This window comes from Copidosoma floridanum, unplaced genomic scaffold (genome assembly GCF_036245765.1).
Source record: "Copidosoma floridanum isolate Cflo_tuat_1 unplaced genomic scaffold, Cflo_Japanese_pri ptg000019l, whole genome shotgun sequence".
In the NCBI taxonomy this organism is placed as follows: Eukaryota; Metazoa; Arthropoda; class Insecta; order Hymenoptera; family Encyrtidae; genus Copidosoma; species Copidosoma floridanum.
In genome coordinates, this window is record NW_028321896.1 from 17,930,128 (window position 1) to 17,954,766 (window position 24,639).

The 24,639-nt window shown below is 41.9% G+C and overlaps 7 protein-coding genes across 17 annotated transcripts; 4 read left to right on the top strand and 3 right to left on the bottom strand.

Annotated features, from left to right (window-relative positions):
- Window positions 1-137: 137 nt before the first annotated feature.
- Mo25 (calcium binding protein Mo25) lies at window positions 138-4,029 on the bottom strand. Of its 10 annotated transcripts, none has more exons than XM_014351544.2 (9): window positions 3,569-4,028; window positions 2,877-3,336; window positions 2,008-2,114; window positions 1,762-1,929; window positions 1,458-1,576; window positions 1,207-1,375; window positions 972-1,136; window positions 793-897; window positions 138-725 (listed from the first exon to the last, which is right to left on the bottom strand). In XM_014351544.2, exons 3-9 carry the CDS (start codon window positions 2,107-2,109, stop codon window positions 543-545), a joined length of 1,011 nt encoding a protein of 336 aa, XP_014207030.1. In that variant the 5' UTR covers window positions 2,110-2,114; window positions 2,877-3,336; window positions 3,569-4,028; the 3' UTR covers window positions 138-542. The 10 variants fall into 10 exon arrangements, with proteins under 10 accessions (XP_014207030.1, XP_014207028.1, XP_014207027.1 ...); XM_014351542.2 differs by having other exon boundaries at window positions 3,510-4,028; XM_014351541.2 differs by having other exon boundaries at window positions 3,496-4,028.
- A 1,275-nt stretch (window positions 4,030-5,304) lies between these two features.
- LOC106638345 (uncharacterized) lies at window positions 5,305-10,024 on the top strand. The gene is made up of 9 exons (XM_014351458.2): window positions 5,305-5,830; window positions 5,906-5,981; window positions 6,081-6,475; window positions 6,687-8,237; window positions 8,321-8,629; window positions 8,702-9,196; window positions 9,275-9,567; window positions 9,643-9,739; window positions 9,823-10,024. Exons 1-9 carry the CDS (start codon window positions 5,646-5,648, stop codon window positions 9,914-9,916), a joined length of 3,495 nt encoding a protein of 1,164 aa, XP_014206944.2. The 5' UTR covers window positions 5,305-5,645; the 3' UTR covers window positions 9,917-10,024.
- Window positions 9,930-12,514, bottom strand: LOC106638310 (SET domain-containing protein SmydA-8). Its single transcript, XM_089592985.1, has 7 exons — window positions 12,361-12,514; window positions 11,894-12,270; window positions 10,992-11,363; window positions 10,775-10,909; window positions 10,423-10,705; window positions 10,261-10,361; window positions 9,930-10,161 (listed from the first exon to the last, which is right to left on the bottom strand). The coding sequence occupies exons 1-7, from the start codon at window positions 12,512-12,514 to the stop codon at window positions 10,063-10,065; spliced, it is 1,521 nt and encodes a 506-aa protein (XP_089449111.1). The 3' UTR covers window positions 9,930-10,062.
- Window positions 12,515-13,205: 691 nt separating this feature from the next.
- Window positions 13,206-17,975, top strand: eys (eyes shut). Its single transcript, XM_089592986.1, has 12 exons — window positions 13,206-13,213; window positions 13,635-13,775; window positions 13,854-14,002; window positions 14,077-14,187; window positions 14,398-15,254; window positions 15,378-16,054; window positions 16,139-16,349; window positions 16,418-16,569; window positions 16,656-16,792; window positions 16,866-17,288; window positions 17,360-17,588; window positions 17,669-17,975. The coding sequence occupies exons 1-12, from the start codon at window positions 13,206-13,208 to the stop codon at window positions 17,760-17,762; spliced, it is 3,189 nt and encodes a 1,062-aa protein (XP_089449112.1). The 3' UTR covers window positions 17,763-17,975.
- l(2)k14505 (ATP synthase mitochondrial F1 complex assembly factor 2 homolog l(2)k14505) lies at window positions 17,385-19,237 on the bottom strand. 2 transcript variants are annotated; one of them, XM_089593080.1, is made up of 7 exons: window positions 19,064-19,237; window positions 18,793-18,989; window positions 18,589-18,717; window positions 18,328-18,508; window positions 18,004-18,119; window positions 17,792-17,940; window positions 17,385-17,582 (listed from the first exon to the last, which is right to left on the bottom strand). In XM_089593080.1, the coding sequence occupies exons 1-6, from the start codon at window positions 19,119-19,121 to the stop codon at window positions 17,794-17,796; spliced, it is 828 nt and encodes a 275-aa protein (XP_089449206.1). In that variant the 5' UTR covers window positions 19,122-19,237; the 3' UTR covers window positions 17,385-17,582; window positions 17,792-17,793. The 2 variants fall into 2 exon arrangements, with proteins under 2 accessions (XP_089449206.1, XP_014207023.2); XM_014351537.2 differs by lacking the exon at window positions 17,385-17,582 and having other exon boundaries at window positions 17,629-17,940.
- Window positions 19,238-19,421: 184 nt separating this feature from the next.
- LOC106638402 (kelch-like protein 5) lies at window positions 19,422-22,392 on the top strand. The gene is made up of 6 exons (XM_014351533.2): window positions 19,422-19,574; window positions 19,670-20,541; window positions 20,624-20,970; window positions 21,051-21,191; window positions 21,261-21,397; window positions 21,505-22,392. The coding sequence occupies exons 2-6, from the start codon at window positions 19,705-19,707 to the stop codon at window positions 21,849-21,851; spliced, it is 1,809 nt and encodes a 602-aa protein (XP_014207019.2). The 5' UTR covers window positions 19,422-19,574; window positions 19,670-19,704; the 3' UTR covers window positions 21,852-22,392.
- A 249-nt stretch (window positions 22,393-22,641) lies between these two features.
- SelT (selenoprotein T) lies at window positions 22,642-24,402 on the top strand. The gene is made up of 4 exons (XM_014351535.2): window positions 22,642-23,062; window positions 23,338-23,467; window positions 23,581-23,776; window positions 23,850-24,402. The coding sequence occupies exons 1-4, from the start codon at window positions 22,926-22,928 to the stop codon at window positions 23,975-23,977; spliced, it is 591 nt and encodes a 196-aa protein (XP_014207021.1). The 5' UTR covers window positions 22,642-22,925; the 3' UTR covers window positions 23,978-24,402.
- The last annotated feature ends 237 nt before the right edge of the window (window positions 24,403-24,639 follow it).

The following is a 24,639-nucleotide window of genomic DNA, read 5'->3' on the forward strand; positions in this document are numbered from 1 at the left end:
ATTTTATTGCAATAAATATTAACAGTCATATACATGTACATATGATTATAATTTTAGGATAAAAAGAAGCAGAACTTATCTATGTAAAAATAACGCACTTTACTGCATTTTAAAGATATTCTAGTGTAGAGCAGCTATTTTTCTAATTTTAGCAAAATGTCTTTCACTATCATCGCCACCATTGGGATATTTCATTCTTAAAATTACAGCCAATAAGCGAAAGAATATAGTACAATTAAAAGTATTTAAATAAAAATACAACAATTGCATGATTACGTGGTGTAACAGAGTAGGCTCGTAAAATGCGTAGGCACGTTATATTTTTTTCTGCAATAAATAATTTTAAAAACAACAATCAAGAATATTTGAGAAAAAAAAATTTAGGCTATTTCCTTGTACCTGCGGTAATGAAATCTCGAAATTAAATTATCGATGGAAGATGGCAGAGTATTAAAACGTCGAAAAGGCTAAATATTATAATAATCGTGAATGCAAATTTTATTTACACAACTACTGAAAAACAGTGTAAAAAAAGTACCAACTTAATTTTCATGTACAGGCTTAAGCTCTTTGATCTGCTTGATTAGATAAGCTTTTTCGTCATTAAATTGTTCGTCTTCTGAACGATCTGTGTGGAAGCGTGTAAGGAACTCTATTAATTTTTCTTGATTTCGTAGTAAAATATCTAGAATGGGCTTAGGTTTATTTGGGTTTGCCACGAACACCTGTAATAATTCAAAAACAACTTGAGTATTTTTATTAATCGTTTCAGTGTCTAAAATATACATTTACCTTGAAAACGTGGAAGGCCTCAAACTGTATGTTGCGAGACTTTTCTTTCAGCATGTTCATCATTAATTTTAAATTGTCTGGGTTTGAGATATATCTTGTCATGACCTACAAAAAGTATAGCAAGTTTGGTAAATTTCAAACGACATTGACGAGTGGATTGATCTATATTTACGACTTACAGTAAAATTGTGTCGGTCTAGCAAAAGTTCTCCTAATAATTTTAAACTTTGTCTACGTGTGACATAATTTTCTGAATTTAGTAACCTCTGATAGTGAGAGAAAACTTTATCATAATTGACTTCCAAAAATTCAGCACTTAAAATTTTATGCCTAGTTAGAAGTTCCTATTAAAAAAAAAATTTTTGTAAACGTGTATAACTTTCTACAATTACATAAAACAATTGAGTAAATTACCTTAAACGTAGAAAAGGCATCTGAAGCTATATCAAACGTGGAAACTTCGACATATCTAAAGAAATTGTAAAAATCGTCTGAATAAATCATGATTTTCGCTAATGCTTCGTACCGCGCACATTCTCGTAACATTGTACCACAGTTTAATGCAATATCTTGATGTTCATATCTGAAACAAAGGTTTTATTATTCAACTATTATGCCAAGTATCACTAAACTACTGATTTATAAATTCGTTTCATACTACACACCCTGACATTAGAGTAAACAAAATTTCTGGCTTAGTACAAATATATTCTACCGTAGGAGACCTTGTACCTATTTGTCTTCTTAAAATATTATTGAATACTTGAGCAACATCTTTTTTACCCTGAAATTTTCAAGGTTCAGACATTTACTGGTGATTTTTAAGAATTTATCATTTATTTGCTATTTATCAAGACGAAAGTTTCAAACTTTTTGTTGTAGTTCCAAAATTAAGAATAAATTAGGTGAGTTTAAAAATGACGAATTGACATAAAATTATGAATTTTGATAAACGGTACAGATGATTACCTCGAAATCTATTCGACTAAGATTCTGAACAAGAAGGAGTAAAAGATTACTGTTGTAGAGTTCTTGCGCTAATTGAGCAACAACGATGTCGGCCTGAGGTTCCGATTCGGCAGTTCCGTATAGCATATTTTTAATGTGTACCAAGTTTTTGCTCACATCTTCTTGAGCCTGAAAACAGAAAATGTTTTTATAAAATTTTTCTCTCATGTAATATCGTAGCTACGAAAATAATCCAATTTATCTTACTTTTTCGACTTTTTTATCACCACGCTCCAATGCATTGACTGCTTCTTTCAGAGCTTTCACCACCTCTGCTGGGCTCTTTTGAGATTTCCCAAACAGAGGCATGATTTCTTGAAACGTGAAAAAAAGTTGCTCGTTAATTTTAATAACATACGATGATAAAACATTAATATTTCAAAAATTAGCACAAATAAAAAATATTTTTATAAATAATATTTGTTTTCATCTGTTAATAGTCAAACGCAACGTATCAACAATATTGTAAAAGTACAAGAAGAAACAGAGGGAATTAATCACGTTTACACGTCACGTAGATAACAAGTAAGAATAACAATAACACCAGAAAAAAAATACACAAATGCAGAATACTCGAGCAGTATTAATGCTGGATCTGAGAGACAAGAATAACATGATTTGCAAAGTGCTGGAACGAGGTAATTAGAGCTTAAAGAGGATACCTACTTATCGAGCAGAGAAATTAAGAGACTCGTTAATGAGGAGAAAAATACAATTTATAAAGAAAATGGTAATCTAACCTACGGTACCTGGACAAGAGAGAGTGCGAGAGAAGGGGGGGGGAATTAATAAAAAATAAGGTGTGATGCAGGAGAGGCTGCTGCGAGCAGTTGGCAATTTAGAGGTAGGACGTATATATTATATATTGAGCGAACGGACGGCAATAAGCAAGTTTTATAGATAGATGTACTCATATGTATATACGTATACGTCTGTATACAGAAATAAAGTACTGCACGCGTCGTGGTGCGTGTATGATTGCATTATGCAATGCTCGTAAGTATAATAACATGCATGCATCACGTATAGAAGAGCCTAAATCAACGTTATTATGTATTTAGGTATCTCGGACTTACCATTTAAATGAACGACGAGGCTTTAGAGGCACTTGCGGTTTTGTTTCTCGGGTCTCAAAAACTCTCTCTGGAGCAGGTCATCGGAGGATCGGAGTGAGAGCGAGCCAGACAGATAGACAGAGCAAAAGAGAGAAGGCGATAATATATAAAAGAGAGATGATGCGAAACGGAGAGAATAGGTATATAGGTGTACCTAATAGCTATGGGGGAGCGAAAGACGGGCTCAAGGGGGGATAAAAGACGGAAGGAGAAAAAAGGATAAGTAGGCTCAATCGGAAAATAGAGGTGTTGTTATTAGTATAGATGTATATTTTTTTACACAGCGATTGATCCGCTATTCGATTCAATTCGATTGGATGACGAGTAGGTATATATATGACGACGCTGACGAGAATTACGTTTCGTTGTTCAGTTGTTGGCTACTGCTGCGGTGTCTCCCGAAAATTTGCACTTTCCTCCGCTAAAGTCGCGGAGAACCAAAAAGTGATTAAGTACAATCCAATCCTGACAGATGTTGTTCAGCTTTTGTTATATTGGTTGTACAGCTACGAATACACGGTTTTTATGACAAAATGGAAAGGAAAAGAGGAAGAGAAAGAAGGCGTGCAGGGTAAATCACCTGTGTACTCTTACACTTTTAAATGCTTACAGCTCCACTGGAAACATAACACCACAAATTCACACGTACTTACTACGAGTAGGTACACGTCAAATCAGAAATCACATGTCATTGTACATGAACACTATTAAGTATAGTTGCGAATTAAAAGGCTGTTAAAAGGTTCGTCACTGAGTGCAGACTGATGTCTAATGATGCGTGTTGCGTGAATTTGCACCAAAAAACAAGAGCAGAAACCAAGGTAAGTAATATATTTACACTGCTCGCGCACCGTGTACTATATTATTGCTGCACGATGCCCTATTACTATATGTACTGTGTACAATGAATATATAGGCCGGCACACCGTAGGTACAGGTATACATCTACACTTTATTACTTTAGTTTGATCTGTCGATGATAATTAAAGTAAACTACAGGCTCGGCACTATCGGTATATCCTGCGACGTGATGTTTAGTTGTGTACAGTGATATAACAACAACAAAAACAACAAACGCATTACCAATCCACCAAAGTAGTGAGTGACGACGACGGACGACCTATACGCAGATAGTATACAGATAACAGATTACAGATGATGACCACACCGTACAGGTATAGACCACTATGGGCGGGTCTACGCTGCAGCGACCACACCAGATAGTATCACGCAGATGTTATCAGACTAACAGATATCAGTTTAAATAAAGCAAATAATTGAAGCATTTACTTAATGTTTTAATTTGATTCATTATCTAAACAACACTCTGACAAATTATTGAGAATCATTAGAGAGTTATTACAAAGATGAAGGCGGAGCATAATGTAAACAAAACTATATACTTATAGTCGAATCGAATGGATCGTTCCATTACGCTCTCAGCTGATAAAAGAACAGGCAAATTTTATTTCTTCAAAATCATGCGGGTTTTTGTATACGATTGCATTTATGTTAACACTCACAACACAAATGTTTTTTCAAAAGATAATTTTCAGTTTGAATGGCATATCGTCATGTGAATGCATGATTAAATTATGTTGAAAATATTTTTTTTTAATTTGTATAATTAATGCAAGGAATATTCCAAAATTCCGTGCATTTTTATTTTGTCTTTACTTGAATCAAATAAAATTATTGATATAAATATATTTTTTCAGAGTATTGTAAACAAATCAAGTAGTTTTGATTACTTTTGATTATAATTGTATGATAAACTTATAAAATTCTGCCAAACAATATATAATCGACCTGTTTCAACCAATCGAATAAAGAATAAAAAGGCCTCAGTCGTGTGACAATTAATCTTTTGAAATAGGAATTTTTTTTTTTCTGTAATTTTTAACAACAAACTACTAAAGTTTATTTTTTACGCAAATTACTCAATCAAGACAAAATAATGATTTGAGCATGAAGCCCAAACTAAGATTTTGAAAATTTTCTCAATTTTATTTTATATTCGTCTGCTCCCCTTCTTTTAAATCATTTTGTAAGAGTTTTTTATTTTTTATTTCTTGTTCAAATTTTAGCGCTTTTAAACAACTTAATCTGAATCTTCAAAAAGATATAGTTATCTTAAAATGTGTGCTCTCTCTCTCTCTTTCTGATCTCGGAGAGCAGCTCTCCCTACCTATAGGGGTGCGTTCCGAAAGTCAAAATCGTCGTGTAATAAAAAACAGAGCTGCTGTCATCAGATCGTCACATAAGGTAAAGTCTGGAAGTGGGAAGTCTATAGCTGAGGCTTAGCTCCAGTAGTCACTTTACGTCATGTGACGATCCGGTGACAGCAGCAGCGCTGCTGTTTACACGGCGATCGGCGAATTTGCAAATGACTTTCGGAACGCACTCCGGTCCCTAGTCCCTAACCATGGGTGTTTTGTACCGTTGAGCTCCTCTTGTGTTGTTGTTGTTACTTTTTTTTATGTTTCATCGAGTGGTGTTTAGTGGAGAACATTTTGTCAATCTCATTTTCCTGATATACTTTCTTGTTTATTGTTCAAATAAATAAATAAATAAATAACACGGCGTGATTACTTGACACGCACGCAAAACGGCATTGTTTTACAATTGCTCTTTATATCGTGCCGATCTAAATAAAAAAACGTGTGAAAAAGTGAGGCAAAAGTATGTTCATCCATTCTCGAAATACGATTCGTCGTTTATGGTGATAATATGTCAAAGTCAAATATAAGGAAAATACCAGTTGACCCTACGAAATGTAACATTGACTCTCGACGTCCAAGTGTTTTCGAAAGGTTGGGAACCAAGCCTGCGGTCACTGCTGTTGCTCCAAACGCCTCTGATTATTGCAGAAATTGGGCTCTCAACGGCAATTGTTCATACGGCAAGAGTTGCAAGTCAGTTAAAACTTTACAACAATTTCAGCTGCTCCATAACTACATGCACTATATTTATTCTATCATTTTTTTCAGATATGCTAATACACATACATTAATTAGTCCGTCAAAGAGAGTAAAGAAGGACAATGCCTCTACAAATCCTTCGCTGGTAATTACTACAAATTTTCTATGTTTAATCACTCTCTTTATGTATACTATAAACTAAAGTTGGTCCGATTTTTAATAATTATTTAATATGATTTTGCAGCATGTTGACGATTCATTTAAGAGAATCACATCGAAAATTGTAAAGACAACTCCCCATAGTCCAGATTTAAATATAGAAGAGTGGAATCAGACTGATTTAGAGTACGAAGACGAGAAGGTGTTGGAGAGGCGTAGGCAGCTGCTGCAAAGAGAGTTGGAGCTACAGATGAAGAAAGACAAAGAAGTACATGGAAAGGAAAAGACTAAATATAAAAAAAAGGCAATGAGTAGTTCCTCCAGTTCTCATAGTTCAAGTTCATCGAGTAGTAGTAGCTCTTCCAGTAGTGATGATTCATCTTCAAGTTCAACATCAGATTCGAGAAAAAAAATTAAAAAGTTCAAGAAGAAGCACAGTGCATCACCTGACTTTAATGACGAAAAAGAAAGAAGACGAAAGTAAGTAGCATATCTAGCATATTTTTCTCTTTTGACTTACCACAACTTGAATTTTATATTGTTTTTTCGGATTTCAAAATCAATTGAAAGAAAAAAAAAAGAAGCCTGCATAAAAGATAGTTTAGATGAATGAAAAATTCTATGTGTGTATAATATTATCAATGGACTTAAGACGAAGCCACCTGACAATAATAAAATTGTTGCTTTGCAGATTAGATTTAAAGCACATAGCATCGAAAAATGAAAAGTTGACTTCAAAAAAGAAACAAAGAGTCGACACACCCCCAAAGAAAGATATCCCATCAAAATCTAACGAGAAAGCAAACAGTAGTAGTCGTACAACCGTAGCTCATAAACATGTTTCCACACTTAGAGCCAAGTCACCACTGGCCCTTCAGTCTCACGCCGCCTCGGCCAAGTCGAAAGACCGCACGAGAAGCGCTTCACCCCAGCTCAAGTTACCAAGCAGAGCTGACTTAGACAAAGACAGACACCACAAAAAGCTGCGCGAACACGAGGAGCTCAGTTTGAAGGAGATGACGCAGAAAAAATCCACCGACAGGATCGACCGTAACGATCGCCTGGAGCGCCAAGACCGTCTCGATCGCCTGGACAGATCCGACAGGCTCGACCGCAAGGAGCCGGAAAAATCAAGACCCCGTCCGCCCGAGCCGGACAAACCCATCAGTCGGAGTGCCCGTAGCACCGACCGCTCGAAGCCCCGTTCCCGCGACCGGGATCGACGCTCCCGCTCCCCCGAGCGCTCCAAGCATCTGCCTTCCAAGGAGCAGCTCTCTAGAGCCAGACGAAGCCGAAGCGCCGAAAAACCGCGAGTCAGACACGAGCCTCTGCCACCGCCACCGAGCGCATCCTCGAGCCGACACGCGGACAAGGGTCCAAGCGGCTCCAGCAGCTCCGCCCGCTCCAGGGACCACGGCAGGCGCGAACGCGAGCGCAGCAAAGAACGCGAGCAGCCAAACAAGGCCAAGCACCACCACCAGCCGTCATCAACCTCTACCACGACTAACTCATCCAGCCAGCTCTTCGGTGCCTCTGGTCAGGGAAACTCGCGCCGGCAGGCCGATTACGGACGGCAGCCCAGCAAAGAGCGCAGCCACCGGGACGAGCGTGCCCGAGATCGGGAACGCGAAGACCGCCGCGAGCGCGAACCGGCTAACAAGCGCGACCGAGCGCGAGAGCGAGACCGCATCCCGGACAAGCCCGCACGACCCGACTACAAGAGTAGCGGTCCAGAGAGGCCGAAAGAGCGCGGGGTCGAACGTCCCAAGGAGCGTCCCAAAGAACGCGACAGGGAGCGCGATCGGGACCGAGACCACCTGCCGCTCGACCGCCACCGTCGATACAAGCCAGCCCCTCCCCCGGTTCCCCCGTCCACGGGGCTGGAGCCTCGCAGAGACAGCCCAAACAGACGGGAGTACGAGCGGGCCTACGCGCGACTCACCGGCTCCAGTGCTTCGACTCACACCGAGTCCCACTCGCGCCACTGGGACGAGTCGGAGGAGCCGCAGCAGCCGGGCGTCGAGCCCTACGGCAGGGAGCCGCCCGATGAGCGACGTAAGCCTCTCGAGGCTCGGCGCTACGATAGCCCATTCTCCGAGCGCAGGGCTCCTGTGCCGGCTGCCGGTGTTGCTGATGATCGTGGCCAGCCGAGGTACGCGGATCGCGGAGCGCCACCACCGGGGTCAGGGCCCTTCGAGCCCGAGCCGCTGCTGCACCATCCGATTCGGGCACCACCCATCAGGTTTGTTTCCTCATATCGTTACTGTATAGTCTGACCCGCCATGAGGCCATTGGCTAACCGATGATTTTATTGATATCGTGTAGAGAAGAAGCTGTTGGTGATAGCTGGGAGGTGCACCACGACCTTGAACGCCCGTACGGAGCTGGTAGCGAGTGGGACGAGAGGGAATGGCGACCAGGTGGACGAGCTGGGATGTGGACGGAACGAGAGGCCCTGCCGTCTCGACCTGACACTGCCCACGAGGATGAGTCCTGGTCCGGCAAAAGATACGACGGAGCTGTGCCCGACTGGAAGGCCGGCGAACCTGGCAGAAAGTGGGATAACCAGCACGTAAGAGGCGGCTACAGAAATGATCGTATTAAGGAGATCGAGCTCACTGACCCAGTGCTCAGGTAATTTTTTTTTTCTCCACTCTTTAGGAACTGTTCACTTGAATATAGTTTTTTTTTTTTTTTTCATTTCAGTAAGCGCAGACCGTTTAGCACTCCAGAGAGAAGAGAAGAGCTTCCGAGTCACGCGGCTAAACAGGCCTTGCACAATAGCATGAAAGACGAGCCTATAAACAAAAAGTTGATGGAACTGGCAGAAGGCAGGCCGCGAAGAAGTAGAGAAAAATCGGCCGACAGTTTTCACAAGAAGCTGTTGGCGAAGGAAAAGCCACCTGAAGTAAAGGAACCACCGCCACCAGTAACGCCCGTAGTAATAGAAACGAAGCGTCCGTGCCTCGATGAAACTTTACCCAACTTGCAGCACACTGAGAGCGATCTCAGTGATATTAGCGATGATCCTGATGATATTCTCAACATGGAAGAGGAAGTGACTGAGAACAACAAAGCTAAATCGAACGAAACAGACCGAGATTCTGCTTCTGTTAAGAGTCAAGATGTGACCCATCCTTCGCCTAAAGCCATGGATGATTCCGTCTTCACAAAAGACAAAGAGACTCCTGAAGCTTACAGGTACGATCATTTTCAATTGGCTGTACATAAAAACGTTTGGCAATAATATTTTCAATTAAACATGACGTTATTTTAAAGCAATAAAAGCAACATGGAAGATGAGAGTATGGAAAATATGGACTTTGAGGAAATTTCGGATGGTGAGTTGGAGGAAGACATAAAAACCAGTTGTAAAGGATTGGGAGACGCTTTAGGTGTCGATTGGGAAAGTCTCGTCAAAGAATCTCAGCCCAGACGACCCATCGGTGCTGGTCACGATAACGCACAAGATCGTTGGCAATGCAAAGCGGTCTTCCAACGCATTGGAATTTCCGTTAAAGCTGCAGGTCAAGAATTTGTTGAGGGTCTTTTGAATAAATACATTGATAATGGTAAGAAAGCATTTAGTCATTATTTCATTTATTTTCACATGATGTGTGTACTCAGTTTCGTTCTTTTTTCATTAGAATCGAACAAGATACTACTCAACAACGTAGCTTTTGTACATACAGCATTGACGCGAAAACAATTTATGCCTAACTTGACGTACAAATCCATAAGCAGGTAAAAGATTCATTAAAAGACATTAAAGTGCTTTGTACATATTTGAAATTCAATAGTCTAATACATCCATTTTCACTATGTAGGATAAAAAGTGAGTGCAACATTGACGATGTAGAAAATCTCAAGCCTTGCACGAGTTTATACGAAGAAGCCAAGATGCTTCTTCAACAAGCATAAGGTTTGTGTGTTTTGGAAATTTTGTTAATATTTGCCTGTATATTTACAAAAAATGTAAATGACAATGCAACGTACCATGAATAAATAATAATGATGAATCAAAAAACTTTTCTTTTAAAACAAACTTTTTGGTCTCGTCCATCCTATTAGCTGGAAGATCGCGCTGCATATAACTCTCGATAATCACGTGGTGCGGCAACATCGTTTTTCAGTATTTCCACTGTTTCGCCCAAAATTCGATCGTTCTGAAAAAAAAAAAAAAAAAAAAAAAAAAAAAAGATGTTCCCATTCAATTAAAGTTTGTTAGTATAGATCGAAACGATGCAATTCTCTTGCTCACATACACTCACCTCGTTTTCCGATACTTTGCTGTCATTTGTTCCCTTCGAAGCCATCCTCCTCAATTTTTCGACATTCGTGCAGTAGAGCTCGTACAAAATCAATCCTAAAAAAAAAAAGTATTTCGCTACAGAAAAATTTCTGATAAACACTACCGTACACTGCACCTTTTTTCATGCAACCGCCACAGTTCAACCGATCCAAGGTTGCCACGAGATGTTTGCAATACTCCGCCTTGACGTCCAACTCCTCATCAGTGAGATCTTCCCACGTGTATCCATCGGCTCTTCCGAACAACGATACCACGCGAAACATCATGTCCAGCATGAAGCAGTTGTTTTTCGGAACCAGGACGCTCAATTCGCGCTTGACAAATTGCAATATTTTCCTGGGGTTCTCGTAAATCACCTCCTCGGTCGCTGCCAGTATTCCAGCGCGAATGTACGATATCTGCGGGGATCAAACGAGCCGCGTTGAAATTGCAAGCGAGTATAAATGCAAAAAAAAAAAATAAAGTACCTGCTTGTTTTTTATATTCGTTCCACACTTGCTGCAAGTCCAATTGGAGCTGAAGGCCAGCGGAGCTACGGGCAGCAGGCGACCCGAACAGTCTTTGTCGGCGCAACGGAGGGCGCCCAAGAAACTATCGAATTCCTGAAATGATATCGCACATCGAGTTATCGAGCAGCGAATTGTCAAATTATTATTATTATTATTTTTTTTTAAAAGTACCGACCGTAGGGTCGGCACACCTGGGGCATCGACAGGAAAACATTTTGGTCGCGCGCAAAAACTGCCTGCGCATGGTCGTGTCCCAGAGCATTTCGGTGTAGGCCATGGTGATCTCCTCGCCCTCGGCGATGTCCTCTGTCGCGTAGACTATCAGCCGGCCGGCCTCGTCGACGAGGTGGCGCGTGTTGGGCGCGCACTGGTGATTCGTCAGGGCACCCAGTGGAAAGAGCGCCCGTAGGCTCGTCGTCGAGTCCGAGTCGCGGTGCAGTGCCGCCGACTCGAACGCGTTCGTGTCCATGACGTTGCACACGCGCCGCATGAAAGTCTCGTCGTCGCGTGACAGTGTACCCTTCACGGTTTTCTTTAGCATGTCCACCTACGGGTTTTTTTTTTTTTTTTTTTTTTTTTACCTCTACCTTGGCTGTTTTTCACGATTTCTTTTAGCAACTAAAGCTTTAACAGTTTTAGTGCGTTTACAACATTAATCGAGTTCTTGGGTACAATGAATTAATTCATTAGCCTATTAGAAACAATTTTTGTCGTTTAGAGAGCTCTAGGAGGCTGTTAATGCCTAATTAATAAAAAAAAATAAATAAAAATTAAAAAAAAACAGTAAAAATTATCCTATCGACAATAACTTGCAGAACCAAAATTTCTTACCGATTTTACGTATCTTTTTCATCATTTTACAATGATTATTATTCGATCCAGATCGAGAAATAGACTCACTCGAGTTGATCGAATACATAAGATCTAAAACGTATATAACTCCACGTGCAGTGTAAAAAATATTCTGTCCATGCTCATTTAGGCCCCACACCAGTGAATGATAATGGATCGGTAATATATAAAAAAAAAAAAAAGAAAGAAAGATAAAAAAATCGTATTGAAACCCGACGGCTGTACCTCTCGAGCCTCGTGCGCCGATCGGTTGCACTGGAGCGAGTAGCACAGCTCCCTGAGCCGTGCCGGCAGGAGCAGCGCTCGCACGGGCACGAGAGCCCTTAGCACATCGAGGGACCATCCCTGGGGCCCACAATCGGGCTCGAGCGAGCACAGGTAGGCGCACTCGCCCTGGTGGTCCACACCGTCCTGGCAGTCGTTGGAGCAGATCGGCAAGCCACACCCCCGATCGCACGGAAAAAGAGCGCAACCACGACTGTGGCAGCTCGCGCACATCGGCAGGTACTTGCTGTAACAGCGCGGACCCAACACCAGAGCGCTGTCCCGGTAGACCAGCTCGCCCCGCTCTATCCGACTGCTCGCCATCACCCCCCGGCCACCTACATAATATACACACAATGCTTTTCACTTTTCCCTCTTTCACATTATATTATGGGACATCCGATGGGAGCTATAGTATACATATATACTCAATTTGGACAGTCCGATCCTCCAACGGGTCGGCTCGCCGTTGGCTCCCTGCAGTAAGCCGCGCTCATCCAAGTATCGTCGCAGCTGAGAATCCACAATCTCCGGGTCCACGTCCGATGGGCCATCGCTGCAGTTTTTCCCGACTTGCAACATTTTTTTTTTTTTTTCTTTTTCTCCTTGTCCCAATATTCTCCTATACTCTTCGACGCGCTTGTCGAACACGCACTGGCCCCCGTATACGTGGGATGCCCGAAGCGTGTGTCTCGGCTAATCAACTTGAAAGATCCGACACCGGCATGATTAAAATAGATTTCTAATAGTGCTCGCAGCTGTATCACATGTATTTCGTACGTGTACGTATATGCACGCGGCATTCGAGTGTGATGTATGACGGGTCGAAATTCTCGAGCACCGTATTATCGCGGGATGGATTTTTTTATTTCTTTCATGAAATTGGAATCAGCTATTATAATCCAAGTGGATTCCATAAGTTGGAAAGTCTTTATTTTTTTTTCGGGAAAAATAGCTCGAAAGTATAATGTAAGAAAGAAAAAGGTGTGTTTTGTTGTTACATGGCATACACGCCGTGTGATGTATGGCACTTGGGCTTGTATCGCTAGATGGATTTCCACGGTATATTATAAGGACCCTCGAGGGTATATTATTATTATTATTATAGTTTGATTCCTCCCGGATGCTAATTTTCCTCTCTGTGTGGTGTTGAAAGGTCGTCATGACGACTGACCGCAACAAAGCTTGTTCAATGTGCCGCCCACGAGCCGTCACTGTGCCTATACGTTTGATATTTAGCGCCTGTGGGTATTTATCCTCCTCCTGCGGAGACATGTTGGGGTAAAACTTTTTTTTCTTTTCTTCCAAAATTGCGTTTGAAATCACCAATACTCACGCCTAATTTTGCAACCGCAACTTTTTTTTTTTTTTTTTTTCCTTCATTTGCACGTACCCTTCGACGCTTATGTTCATTTTGTATGTACATATATACGTAACAGTACAGTGTTTTTATTGTACGTGTGCATGTTTCGTTGCTTCAATACCTATAGTGCTTGTTTACGATTTGCAAAATTAAAAATAAAAAAACTTATGAATAACCATCTACATGCTCGTTTTTGATTTGTATACATATACTCAGCGATTAATGGATTAAAAAAAAAATAGAATGTTGTAAATTGAAAAAAAAAAAAAGAAAAAAAATTCACCGTAGGTTTGTAAAGCAAAATAAAATTTGAAAAAAAACTGTTTTGTAACTGTGCAGCATCTCAAAAGAGTGTTACTCGAGCAAGTGGCACAAATGCATCGCAGTGATTTCCATAGCATTAGCATTAGCGGCGCCCACGGGCTCCAATTGCAGTAGCAACCCTTGCATGTATGGAATCTGCGTCGACGACCCCAATAGGTAAAAAAAAAGGAGAAAAAAAAACATCATCCAACGAATAAATTTGATTTTTCAATTTAAACCACGTCGTAATTGCAGTTCTTACCAGTGTTACTGCATCGACGGCTACACCGGCATAAATTGCGAAATCAACTGGGACGACTGCTGGTCGCATCCCTGCGCCAACGGGGGCACGTGCAACGACGCTATCGCTACCTACAACTGCACGTGTCTCGATGGTTTTGTGGGTGAGTCATTTATTTATTTATTTTTTTCATCATTATTCTCGATCACCCTCATTAAATAAATGGGGCAAACGTAGGCTTAAATTGCGAGCAGAGATACAGCGAGTGCATGAACGAGCCGTGCCTGAACAATGCCACCTGTCTGGACCACAACGGCTTCACCTGCCAATGCCTCGAAGGATTCATCGGTAAGAACATTTCATTCGCTACAACGACGAAAACAATTTTTTTTTTTTTTAATGTACGACATTTTCCATACTTGATTAGCGGAGACGTCGATTGGGACGTAATGCTAATAAAAGTATCTTCACGATGTTACATTGTAATATGTATTTCCCAATGATTTTACTACGCGAATGAAAAAAAAAAAAAAAACCCTTGAAAAAACGAATCGTCAGGCGAGTTCTGCGAGATCGACGTGGAGGTGTGCAACGAGACGACGTGCAAAAACGCGGGCGAGTGCGTGGACGGTCCAGGGCTGGAGTTCGCGTGCCTGTGCCCGGACGGCTGGACCGGCCCGTACTGCGAGGAAGACGTGAACGAGTGCGCCAACGGCAGCCCCTGCCAAAACGGCGGCCTGTGCATCAACGAGCCGGGCACCTTCACCTGCGCCTGTCTATTCGGCTACACGGGCCGAGAGTGCGCCAAGGTGATCGTCCCCTGCGCCGACAACCCCTGCCAGAACCGCGCCGTCTGCCTCCTCGAGGACACCCAGCCGACCTGCTACTGCGTCCCCGATTACCACGGCAGCCTGTGCGAGCTCAGGTACGACGACTGCGAGTCAAAGAACGCCCGCTGCGACAACGGGGGCACCTGCGTCGACGGCGTCAACAACTTCACCTGCTCCTGTCCACCCCCCTACGCCGGGGACATGTGTACCGTCCTCCTCCACCTCGCCGAGACCACCACCAGCTACGTCGACCTCGCTTCTCCCTCGTTCGGCACGGACGACCCGGGGCAACTCACGAGCCTCACCGACCGCTACTACACCGATACGAGCTTCGAGCCGAGCGCGGCCACGACCGAGGAACTCTTCGAAACGACCGAACCGGTCGAATCTTCCTCGGTGGGAGTCGACGGGGGGCTTTCCACGACCCCCGTAAACGAGGATCTCGGCTTCATAACTGGCTTCCAAATCGGGGGTGGTAAACACCACGGGACCCGGACCAGCGTCGAAGCGACCAACGCCACCAGCGAGTCGACCGAGCGAGTGTTTACCCTCGATGGGGACGAGGTGTTTTCACTGGCCGCGTCCGTCTCGACGGGTGGGAGTGCCTCCGAGGGGTTTCCGACGACCCCGATAGTCCTCGAGGTGACAAAGAAGAAGACGACGAGCGAGCCCTACTGGCGGAGCAGCTCGGTGTCCGACTACGACGAGACGGCCAACACGAGCAACGAGCCCTACTCGACGGACACGGCGGGAGATGGTGGTGGGAACGCCACCGAGAGCTCGACGGTCATCCAGCACGTGACGATGCTGTCGTCGACCATCTACGTCGAGGACAACGCGACCCGTGACTCGTCCACCGGGAGCCCTACCTACAGCGCTGCCTCCTCCGATTTGACGACTCTGGTGGACTTTCTGCAGACCAACTTTGTCACGGACTACGGGATCACCGAGGAGGACACGGGAGCACCAGCTTACACCACCGGTGCATCCACCACCACCACCGAGCCGGGACTTGTTTATAACTGCGACAGGGACCAGTGCAACAATGTCACGCTGTGTCTGTACAATGGCACGCGGTGCGACTGCAGTTACCCGGGCAACTGTAGGAAGCGCTCGAGCATACGTAACGCCGCGTTCAGTGGCAAGTCGTACGTGAGGCAAAAGTTCACGGTGGACGACGGGCTGCTCAACGTGTCCGTGCGACTGAGGACGCGGGCGAAGAGCGGGATCCTCGTGCACGCGCTCTTCGACGACGAGAGGTACATTTTGCTGTACGTCGAGGCCGGCCAGCTCAAGTTTCAGTTTTCCTGCGGCCTCCAGACCATGCTCTTTGGGGAGTTGGACTCGCCGATCAACAACGGCTTCGAGGTCGACGTCGAGATCAGGTTTGCATCGTCATTGTGGACAATATATGTATGATGTATACACTTGGTTTTACGGGCTAACGGAACTCGATGTTTTTGGTGTAGGTTTCACTACATCGTGGAGGCAGTGTCGGACAAGTGCCTGGCGCGACTGCTCGTAAACAGCAGCGTGGTCATGAGCGGGGAGCAGGTTCTCCAGGTCCACGGGACTATGCCGCAGTACGCGAGGCTGCACCTCGGCGGCATCCCCGTGGCGTTTACCCAACAGTTCCCGCAGATTGTCCTCGGCTTCGTCGGATGCATGAGCTCGTTCAAGGTACACGCGCCCATCACGAAAGGTTTCGAACCGCGTGCATTTATTATTTTTTTTTTTTATTGAAAAAGATGAACGGCATGGAGCGGGATTTCATCTACGACTCCGTCGAGGCGGTGCAGATAGAGGAGTGCGATTCTTTTCTGTGCCTGTCGAGTCCGTGCAAGAATTTTGGCGCCTGTCAGGAGGTCGAGGGCAAAGTTAAATGCAAGTGCATCGCCGGGTGAGTGGATTCGGTGAAAATTATTCATTTTTCACAAAGAGTTGGTGTGAAAAGATTTTCTTTTTTTTTTTTTTTTTGAACAACAGTTACAGCGGAGAAACCTGCGAAAAGTCCGTGTGCGATGACAATCCGTGTCGTCTGGGGGCGACGTGCTTGATATCGCCGGGAGCGAACTTCATTTGCGTCTGTCCTCTGGGCACGCACGGCCTGTACTGCGAAAAGGGTAAGTGCACAAATACAAGAACAACACCTTTGGCACTTGAACTAGCAAAACTGTTGGGTAAAATACTTTATAGACGCCACGATATACCAGCCGTCGTTTTCGGTCTTTTCGCCGGGGCTTTCGTCGTACATGGCCTACGGCATCAGTACTTCGCTCAAGGATCACATGGAGCTGAAGTTGCGGATCGTCCCTCAGACGTTGGATCAAATATCTCTGATAGCCTACATGGGCCAAACCGGGGCAAAGCCCGACACGTCGGATCATTTTTCGCTCACCTACGTTCGCGGGTACATCATGCTCACCTGGGACTTGGGCTCGGGAGTTAGGAGAATTTTCACTGACTCGCCGTTGAATGTCAGGCCTCACCGAGTTCACACGATAAGGATCGGGAGGAGGGGCAGGGATTCGTGGTTTCACGTGGACGGGATGGGCAACGTGACTGGAAGAGCTGCCGGCACGAACACCAGGCTGGACGTTTCGCCGATTCTTTACATCGGTGCGTTGTTAGAGCGTATAAGTGTTTTTTTTTTTTTTTTTTTTTTTTTACCTGAAACGTCGAATTTTTAGGTGGACACAAATCGAGGTACTTTGAAACACTGCCGCACGATCTGCCGCTTCACACTGGGTTTTCCGGATGTATATACGACATCGAGTTGAAAACCGATGACAACGTCTTCCCTTTGACAATGTCGAGTCCGGCGACCGGGCGGGGCGTGGGAGAATGCCACCGCAACGAATGCTCTCACAACTCGTGTAAAAACGGTGCGGTGTGTTTGAATTATGGGCCAACCTATAGGTATTAGTTTTATATAATCAAATTTTATGTGTATGTTTATTTACAATCGTTGAATCATACACTGCAACTTTGTTCCCCAGCTGTATTTGCATGAAAGACTGGGAAGGACCAGACTGTTCTACGCCAGCAAACTGCAGTTTGTCGGAATCATTATGCCACAAGGATAACAATTAAAGTTGTTGCAATCAAGTGGATCGAGTTACCTTCACGTGATGTTTGTTGATTTTGTTTTTGGTTGACTAGTCATGAAATTGGAATTCATGTGGATGAACAGAATCGCGGCTGCCATTCGCGATTGCAAATCATACTTTGCGAGATCATGAGACCATTCCACGTTGCCCCAGTGAGAAATCTGGGAAAAACGTATTATATAATTTGATTTGAAAGTAGATTAGAAATGTTTACTTTTGTTTACCTGAAACTCTTCCTCTAATCTAGACAGTTCAACAGCTTCTTCGACAGAAATCACTCTTTCAGAGGCTGCTAGAGTTAAGATAACAGATTTCACGGTGTCTACTCCATACATGAATCCTGTAATTATTCATCAAATTATTTGACACACTATTGTACGTTGTTGCATTATTAGATAGAGCTGTACTATTACAGCTAAAAAAACTAGAATCTTTGTTTTTTTAATACAAATTTTATAAAGTATGTAATAAACACGTTTTTTAATTGAGAATTTGAAAAAAATAAAACAAAACTTTAAACAAATGTTTTTTTTTTTAATGAAACTCACCATAAATTGCATCATCATTCTGAGATAATAAATGTTTTGTGATCTTATCTTTTGTGCTTTGAGGCACTTTAGGAGCATCTATACTTTTGGTCTTAACAATATCGACCTGATATCGATCACAAAACCATTGTATCATGGGATCCCACTTTCGTTGCTGCAGCTTGTACAATTCATCCAAATCCTAATTTTAAACAAGTTTTAAAAGAAAATTGCTAATTCAAAATTTCAACTTCTCACCAGTGCTACGAATTACAAACTTACTGGTGAATTGTCGCTATTATTTGATTGAAATAGCAAAGTATCTGTCTCCAAATAATTGACAATATATTTTGATATATCCTCCTTAGTCAGTTTGTTGGGATTATCTATCACTGTACTGCAAAGAGCAGTCTGAAATCAAGTGCATTTATTTAAGTACACCTGTATCTTGCGTTTATTAATTTCTTAATTTCCGCAAGTACTCACTAAATGCATAATATTACGATTAATCACATCTTTTTGACTGTCCCATTCGTGAGCTATTGCCAAGGCCAGCGGCTTACTTTTAACTTCAAACACCTTTCCAAGGGGTGTTTTCAATCTTTTTTGATCCAACGTTATTTCATACTTATCGTCATTGCTTGACAATATCCCAGTTTTACGATAAAACCTTTTGACGGCAGCTGTAAAATTGTAACAATCATCATTTTTTTAAATTCGCAACGACATAATAAATCAATTTTAAGGTTACAATTACCTAACGTTCTACATTGTGCCGGGAATGATATGATGGTCCGAAGTCTCGAGCGTAACATTATTGATATTCCAATTATATCTCTCACCTCAAACAAACAATTAACTTTCGTTTAATTATTACTTATAAATATCGGAAGAATTTGCACGCAGTTATTTTCAAATGTGTGCGCTCTCTTTTCCCCGTTGCACACACAAAAACAGAAAGCAGACGACAACGTCGAGAGAAAAACAAAGTTTGCTTGTGACTGTGTATTCTAATGCATGTGTTTCATACATATACACTATACACTCATGTCTCATGTTATGTATATACATACGTTTGTTGCATACACAATGCGCGACACAAAGAGCAATTAAAGGGGGTACCGTAAGTGCAGCTATACTCTGGCTTGTTTTCGATATGTGCTCTAAATTTTTGCATTTAATTAGTTCGAATAAGTATAGTATTGATTATAGTGTCATTTTCGCATGCAGCTATACATTGTGATTGAGAACTACAAAAACAAACAAAGGTTAGTTGTACTGGATAAGTTAAAACCTTTTTTTTTTCTTTTTTTTTTTTTATAGGTATACTATAGATGATTTGATCGATAATTTATTTCAACAGATTATTTAAAATCTCATATACACTCCAATTTAAAAATGAAAAAGGTAGAGAAAGTAGAAAAGCTGTACGCTTCCAGCGAAACTTCATCGAGCAAGCAGAGTATCTCCAGTACGGGTACAACTGCCAGTATAAGCACTCCGCAGGATGAGAGTTTCAAGCTGGACAAACATGCCGAGCGATGTTTGCGAACCATGGAAGATTATCTGTACAAGCAACAACTGACAGATGTGATCCTGATTGCGGGTCAAAAGCGCATTCCAGCTCATAGATTGGTGTTGAGTGCAAATTGCGAATATTTTGCAGCAATGTTTACTAATTCCTTGAGAGAAACATTCCAAAACGAAATCGAACTCAAAGAAGTCGACGGGGACGCTCTTTGGGGCATCGTCAGGTATTTTTACACCGGTATCATAGATTTACTGGAGGACAATGTCGAGACGCTGCTGGCAACGGCATCTCTGTTGCAACTCAGTAGTATAGTCGAAGCCTGCTGTCAGTTTTTAATTAAACAACTCCACCCGAGCAACTGTCTGGGCATCAGAAGATTCGCTGACATTCATGGCTGCACAAACTTATTGCACACAGCTAATGTTTACACCAACGACCATTTCATGGAAGTGGTAAAAAATCAAGAGTACCTCTTACTCACTGCCGACGACGTAGCGATGCTACTTCAATCCGATGATCTCAATGTTACTTCCGAGGAATCTGTATTCGACGCCTTGCGAAGATGGCTGGAGCACGATCCCAAAATCCGGCAAAAGGAGTCGAGTCGTTTGCTAGCCTACGTCAAATTACCTTTACTGACGCCTGCATTTTTAACCGATTACGTGGAAAACAATGAAATGTTCCGGGAACAAAGGAGCTCACAGGCAATCCATTAAAAAATATCTAATATATTGAACACAACTCTATTTTGTCATTATCATGGCTAAATGGTCATTTCAATTTCAGGTCCTGATAATGGAAGCCCTGAAGTACCATCTCTTACCCGAACGTCGCCCAATGTTGCAATCAAACCGCACCCGACCGCGAAAAGCAACCGTCGGTCAACTACTGTCAATAGGAGGAATGGACACTCTTAAAGGAGCGACAACGATAGACGTGTTCTCCCTCCGCACGAACACCTGGAGGACGCTGGTCAACATGAGCTCCAAGCGCTCGCAGTTTGGGGCAGCTGTCGTGGAAAAGAAACTGGTGGTCGCTGGTGGTCGAGATGGCTTGAAAACCCTCAACACCGTGGAATGCTTCGATTTCAACGCTAAAACGTGGGGCTCCTTGCCTCCCATGACTATACACCGGTTCTTACTTTATTAATATACATTTTAGTGTTATTTTTTTCATTTTAAATGTAAAATAACTTTATTTATTATCCAAACAGTCACGGATTGGGCGTAACAGTCCTGGAGGGTCCGCTGTATGCTGTGGGAGGTCACGATGGCTGGAGTTTTCTGAACACGGTGGAGAGATGGGATCCCACGACTCGTCAATGGACCTACATTTCTCCAATGGGCTCCCAAAGGTTGTAGTACGAAGATTTGTATCAATATTTATTCCAGAATATGGAATAATTATATTTATAATGTTAAAGGTCGACTGTTGGCGTTGCCGTCCTAAACGACAAGCTATACGCCGTTGGAGGAAGAGATAACAGCTCGAGCCTGAGCACGGTCGAATGTTACGATCCGCACTCAAACAAGTGGACCTCGTGTGCACCAATGTCCCGACGTAGGTTAACTAATTTAATTTCCATTCATATCCTTAACTGACATCTTTTGTCTTTTATTATTATTTCATTGCTTTCCTCTATGAGTTGCCTAAAATACTCTTTCCAGGTCGAGGTGGGGTCGCTGTCGCCGTGATGAACGGGTGTTTGTACGCCCTCGGGGGACACGACGCACCTTCCAGTAATCCCCACGCTAGCCGGTTCGACTGTGTTGAGAGGTACGATCCCAAGACAGATACCTGGACGACCGTGGCTTCGATGAGCATTGCCCGTGACGCGATCGGTGTCACGGTTTTGGGTGACAAATTGCTCGCCGTAGGTGGGTACGACGGCCAGCAGTATTTGAGCCTGGTCGAGGCGTACGATCCACTTTTGAACGAGTGGCATCAGGTTACTCCTTTGAATTCCGGCAGAGCAGGCCCTTGCGTTGTCATCGAGAATTCTCTGACTTTTTAATTCTTATCGGTATTATTGCAGCTGCAACAGCCTCAATTGCAGCCGTGCTTGATTCAGTATTTATGATATTATCACTATTATTGTATTTGATATTTTTTACTTTATCGACACTGATTTTTAGTATGTTTTGTAATTTACGTTAGCAATTATACAGCTAGCGGTTTATGCTTTAAGACGAGTAACGTCGAATACTGTTAACGCATCGATTTGACAGAATTTTAAATTAGTTTTATTGAAAATCGTTGTGACTTGTGATATGCGTAGAAAATTGTTTTATTGACTTGAAAAAAAAAAAAAAAAAAAAAAAGTATTTAAAAAAAAGAATCGTCATATTTTTGAAAAAATTCAATTGCATTTTTTCTGCAAAAACCTGTGAAAGTTTTTATATGTATTTAATTTATTGGTCGTATTAATATTCGTTTGTTCCTGCGTTTAGGTAAGCGTCATTCACTAATTCTTCAGAGATATGATGTATGTAAAAACCTAAAAATATTTTAGAACTGTAATTTTAGCCAAAAAAACACTGTACTTTTTTACATGTACTGGAACAAAAAAAAAATAAAAAAAAAATTTTGTAAGTACATAAAGAATTTTTCATGTTCCTTACATCTCAGTGGAATAAAAAGAGAGAGCGTTGCCCACTTGCACATTATCGTTCATCATCGTGATCGTTTTGCTCCAATCCCGCATCGACCAATCTTAATCGGAGCGCCCAAAAATTTTTTACATAATAGGTACTTACTTGACTCTCCAAAACCGCAAAGAAACTCTGTTCTACTCGCACCGACTTCAGTTCTCTTTGGCTGGTTTTGCAACGAAAGCGAAGCTGCACAAGAGTGCACGAGAGCGAAGATATACAAGGGTGGGAGAGAGAGCGAAGAGAGCGCAGCACTACAATCAGGTGGTTTGGAGAGCTGATTCACATCGAGGAGAATCCCGATAGAAAGCAGAGAGAGTGTGTGTTCCGTTCCATCGTTATAATCGAGTTTTCGCGCATTTAACCACAAAAATCACTTAGCAGCCGGTTAATTTTTTACCCCGTAGCCCGCTTGTATTAATGACAAAACAACAAAAATGTACCTGTCGAGGCTGACTCTGTGCGTGGTTTTTATTTTGCTCGCCTCGCTCGAATCTAAAGCTAATCTAAATGACGACATACCCTTAACCAAACTCGGCTCCAAATCGGGGCCGACGCTTAGATTTTTTTACTGGTGAGTTTATACCTTGCTTATTCTTCTTTACCTTTTTCCTTCGTCTTTGTAATCGTGTTTTTTCGTTAACTCTGTTTCAACAAAGTACGCTTTCTTTTCGTGCTTGACGTGTACGTCTATTTTTCGATCAGAAATTATTTCTCAAGGAGAATTCTTAATAAGATAAGGCCTCATAAACTTGGCTTCAACTGCCCAGCAACGTGTACATTTATTACGTACGGGCGATCAATGCTTGTACAAATACCTAAATTGTCTTTTTTTTTTTTTTTTTGCAGTTATTCTTGTGGGTACAGGAAAGTTTTTGAAGATTACGTTAACATTTTGAGACAGAAATATCCAGAATTGCAGATCGATGGAGAAAACTTTAATCCTCCAGGAATAAATATGAGCCTTGCTAAGTTTTTGGTAATTATAACTAATATGTGTATAAAAACATATGCTAAGAATTACTTTTATACGATTACTCATCGCTGTAATCAGCTTAGCAACTCTAAATCATAACATTGTCACTTTTTCAGGGTGGACTCAAGATTCTAGTCATACTTTTAATATTTAGTAAGATAAATATATTCCAGTGGATTGGGCAGCCCATGCCATTTTGGTGGCAATGGTGCATAACAAATCGTCTATACTCTTGTGTTATATTGTTCTTTGCATGTAATGCAGCCGAAGGCTATTTGATTTCCTCTGGAGCATTCGAAATACATTTTAATGGTGAGAGAACGTTTGGAAACTTTATAAAATATTTGTACGGTTTAAAATACGAAAACTTATCACATATTTTCAGATGTTCCTATTTGGTCAAAACTGGAAACTGGAAGAATACCTCAGCCTCCAGAGCTATTTCAAATTATTGATTCACAATTACAAATGCAATTCCCTGACATGGAAATGGGAAATTTAGGTCGCAATTAGTAGTGAGCATTTGTTCTTTTTTTTATGCATTTGAGCAAATTGTTTTATTCTTTATTATACCTAAGTAACAGTGGCATTTGTAAAATAATTCTGCATATAATTATTGCAACTAAATATAATTAATCTTAAAGTTTTTTCAAAAACAAATTAAATCAAAGTTTTATCTACGTGTTTGTATTATATCGGTCATTTGCACTGATCAGTGAAAAGGATGGCGTCAAATTCAATGTTTTTTATATGTCTTATAACTGTAGAATATGTAAGATTACGAAGAATGAATTTCACGTGTTTGTGTAAATAAAATACAATGCACCAAAGAATTCATAATACACCAGAACAACAAAAACAACAAAAGACGATTTATAATACTGTTGTTTTTCCACTTATAAGTACTATTTGAATACAAGAAATAAAAGTGTTTTATTTAAAAAAAAAAAAAAAAATCGTACGATTAGCCAACGTTCTTTAAACATCCCCTTGTTGTGTTGTGATTTGGATTTTTTTTCATGCAGTAAATTGGCAGGTGCCTTAAAAATTTTTCTTATGCAATTTTGTAAAGTATCATACAAATAATTCATCAAGTAAGTATGACATGTTATTTCTGAGCAAAGCGGTAATTACTCTAATCGTTAAACTTAACATTAAGGAACGTTAATTAAATA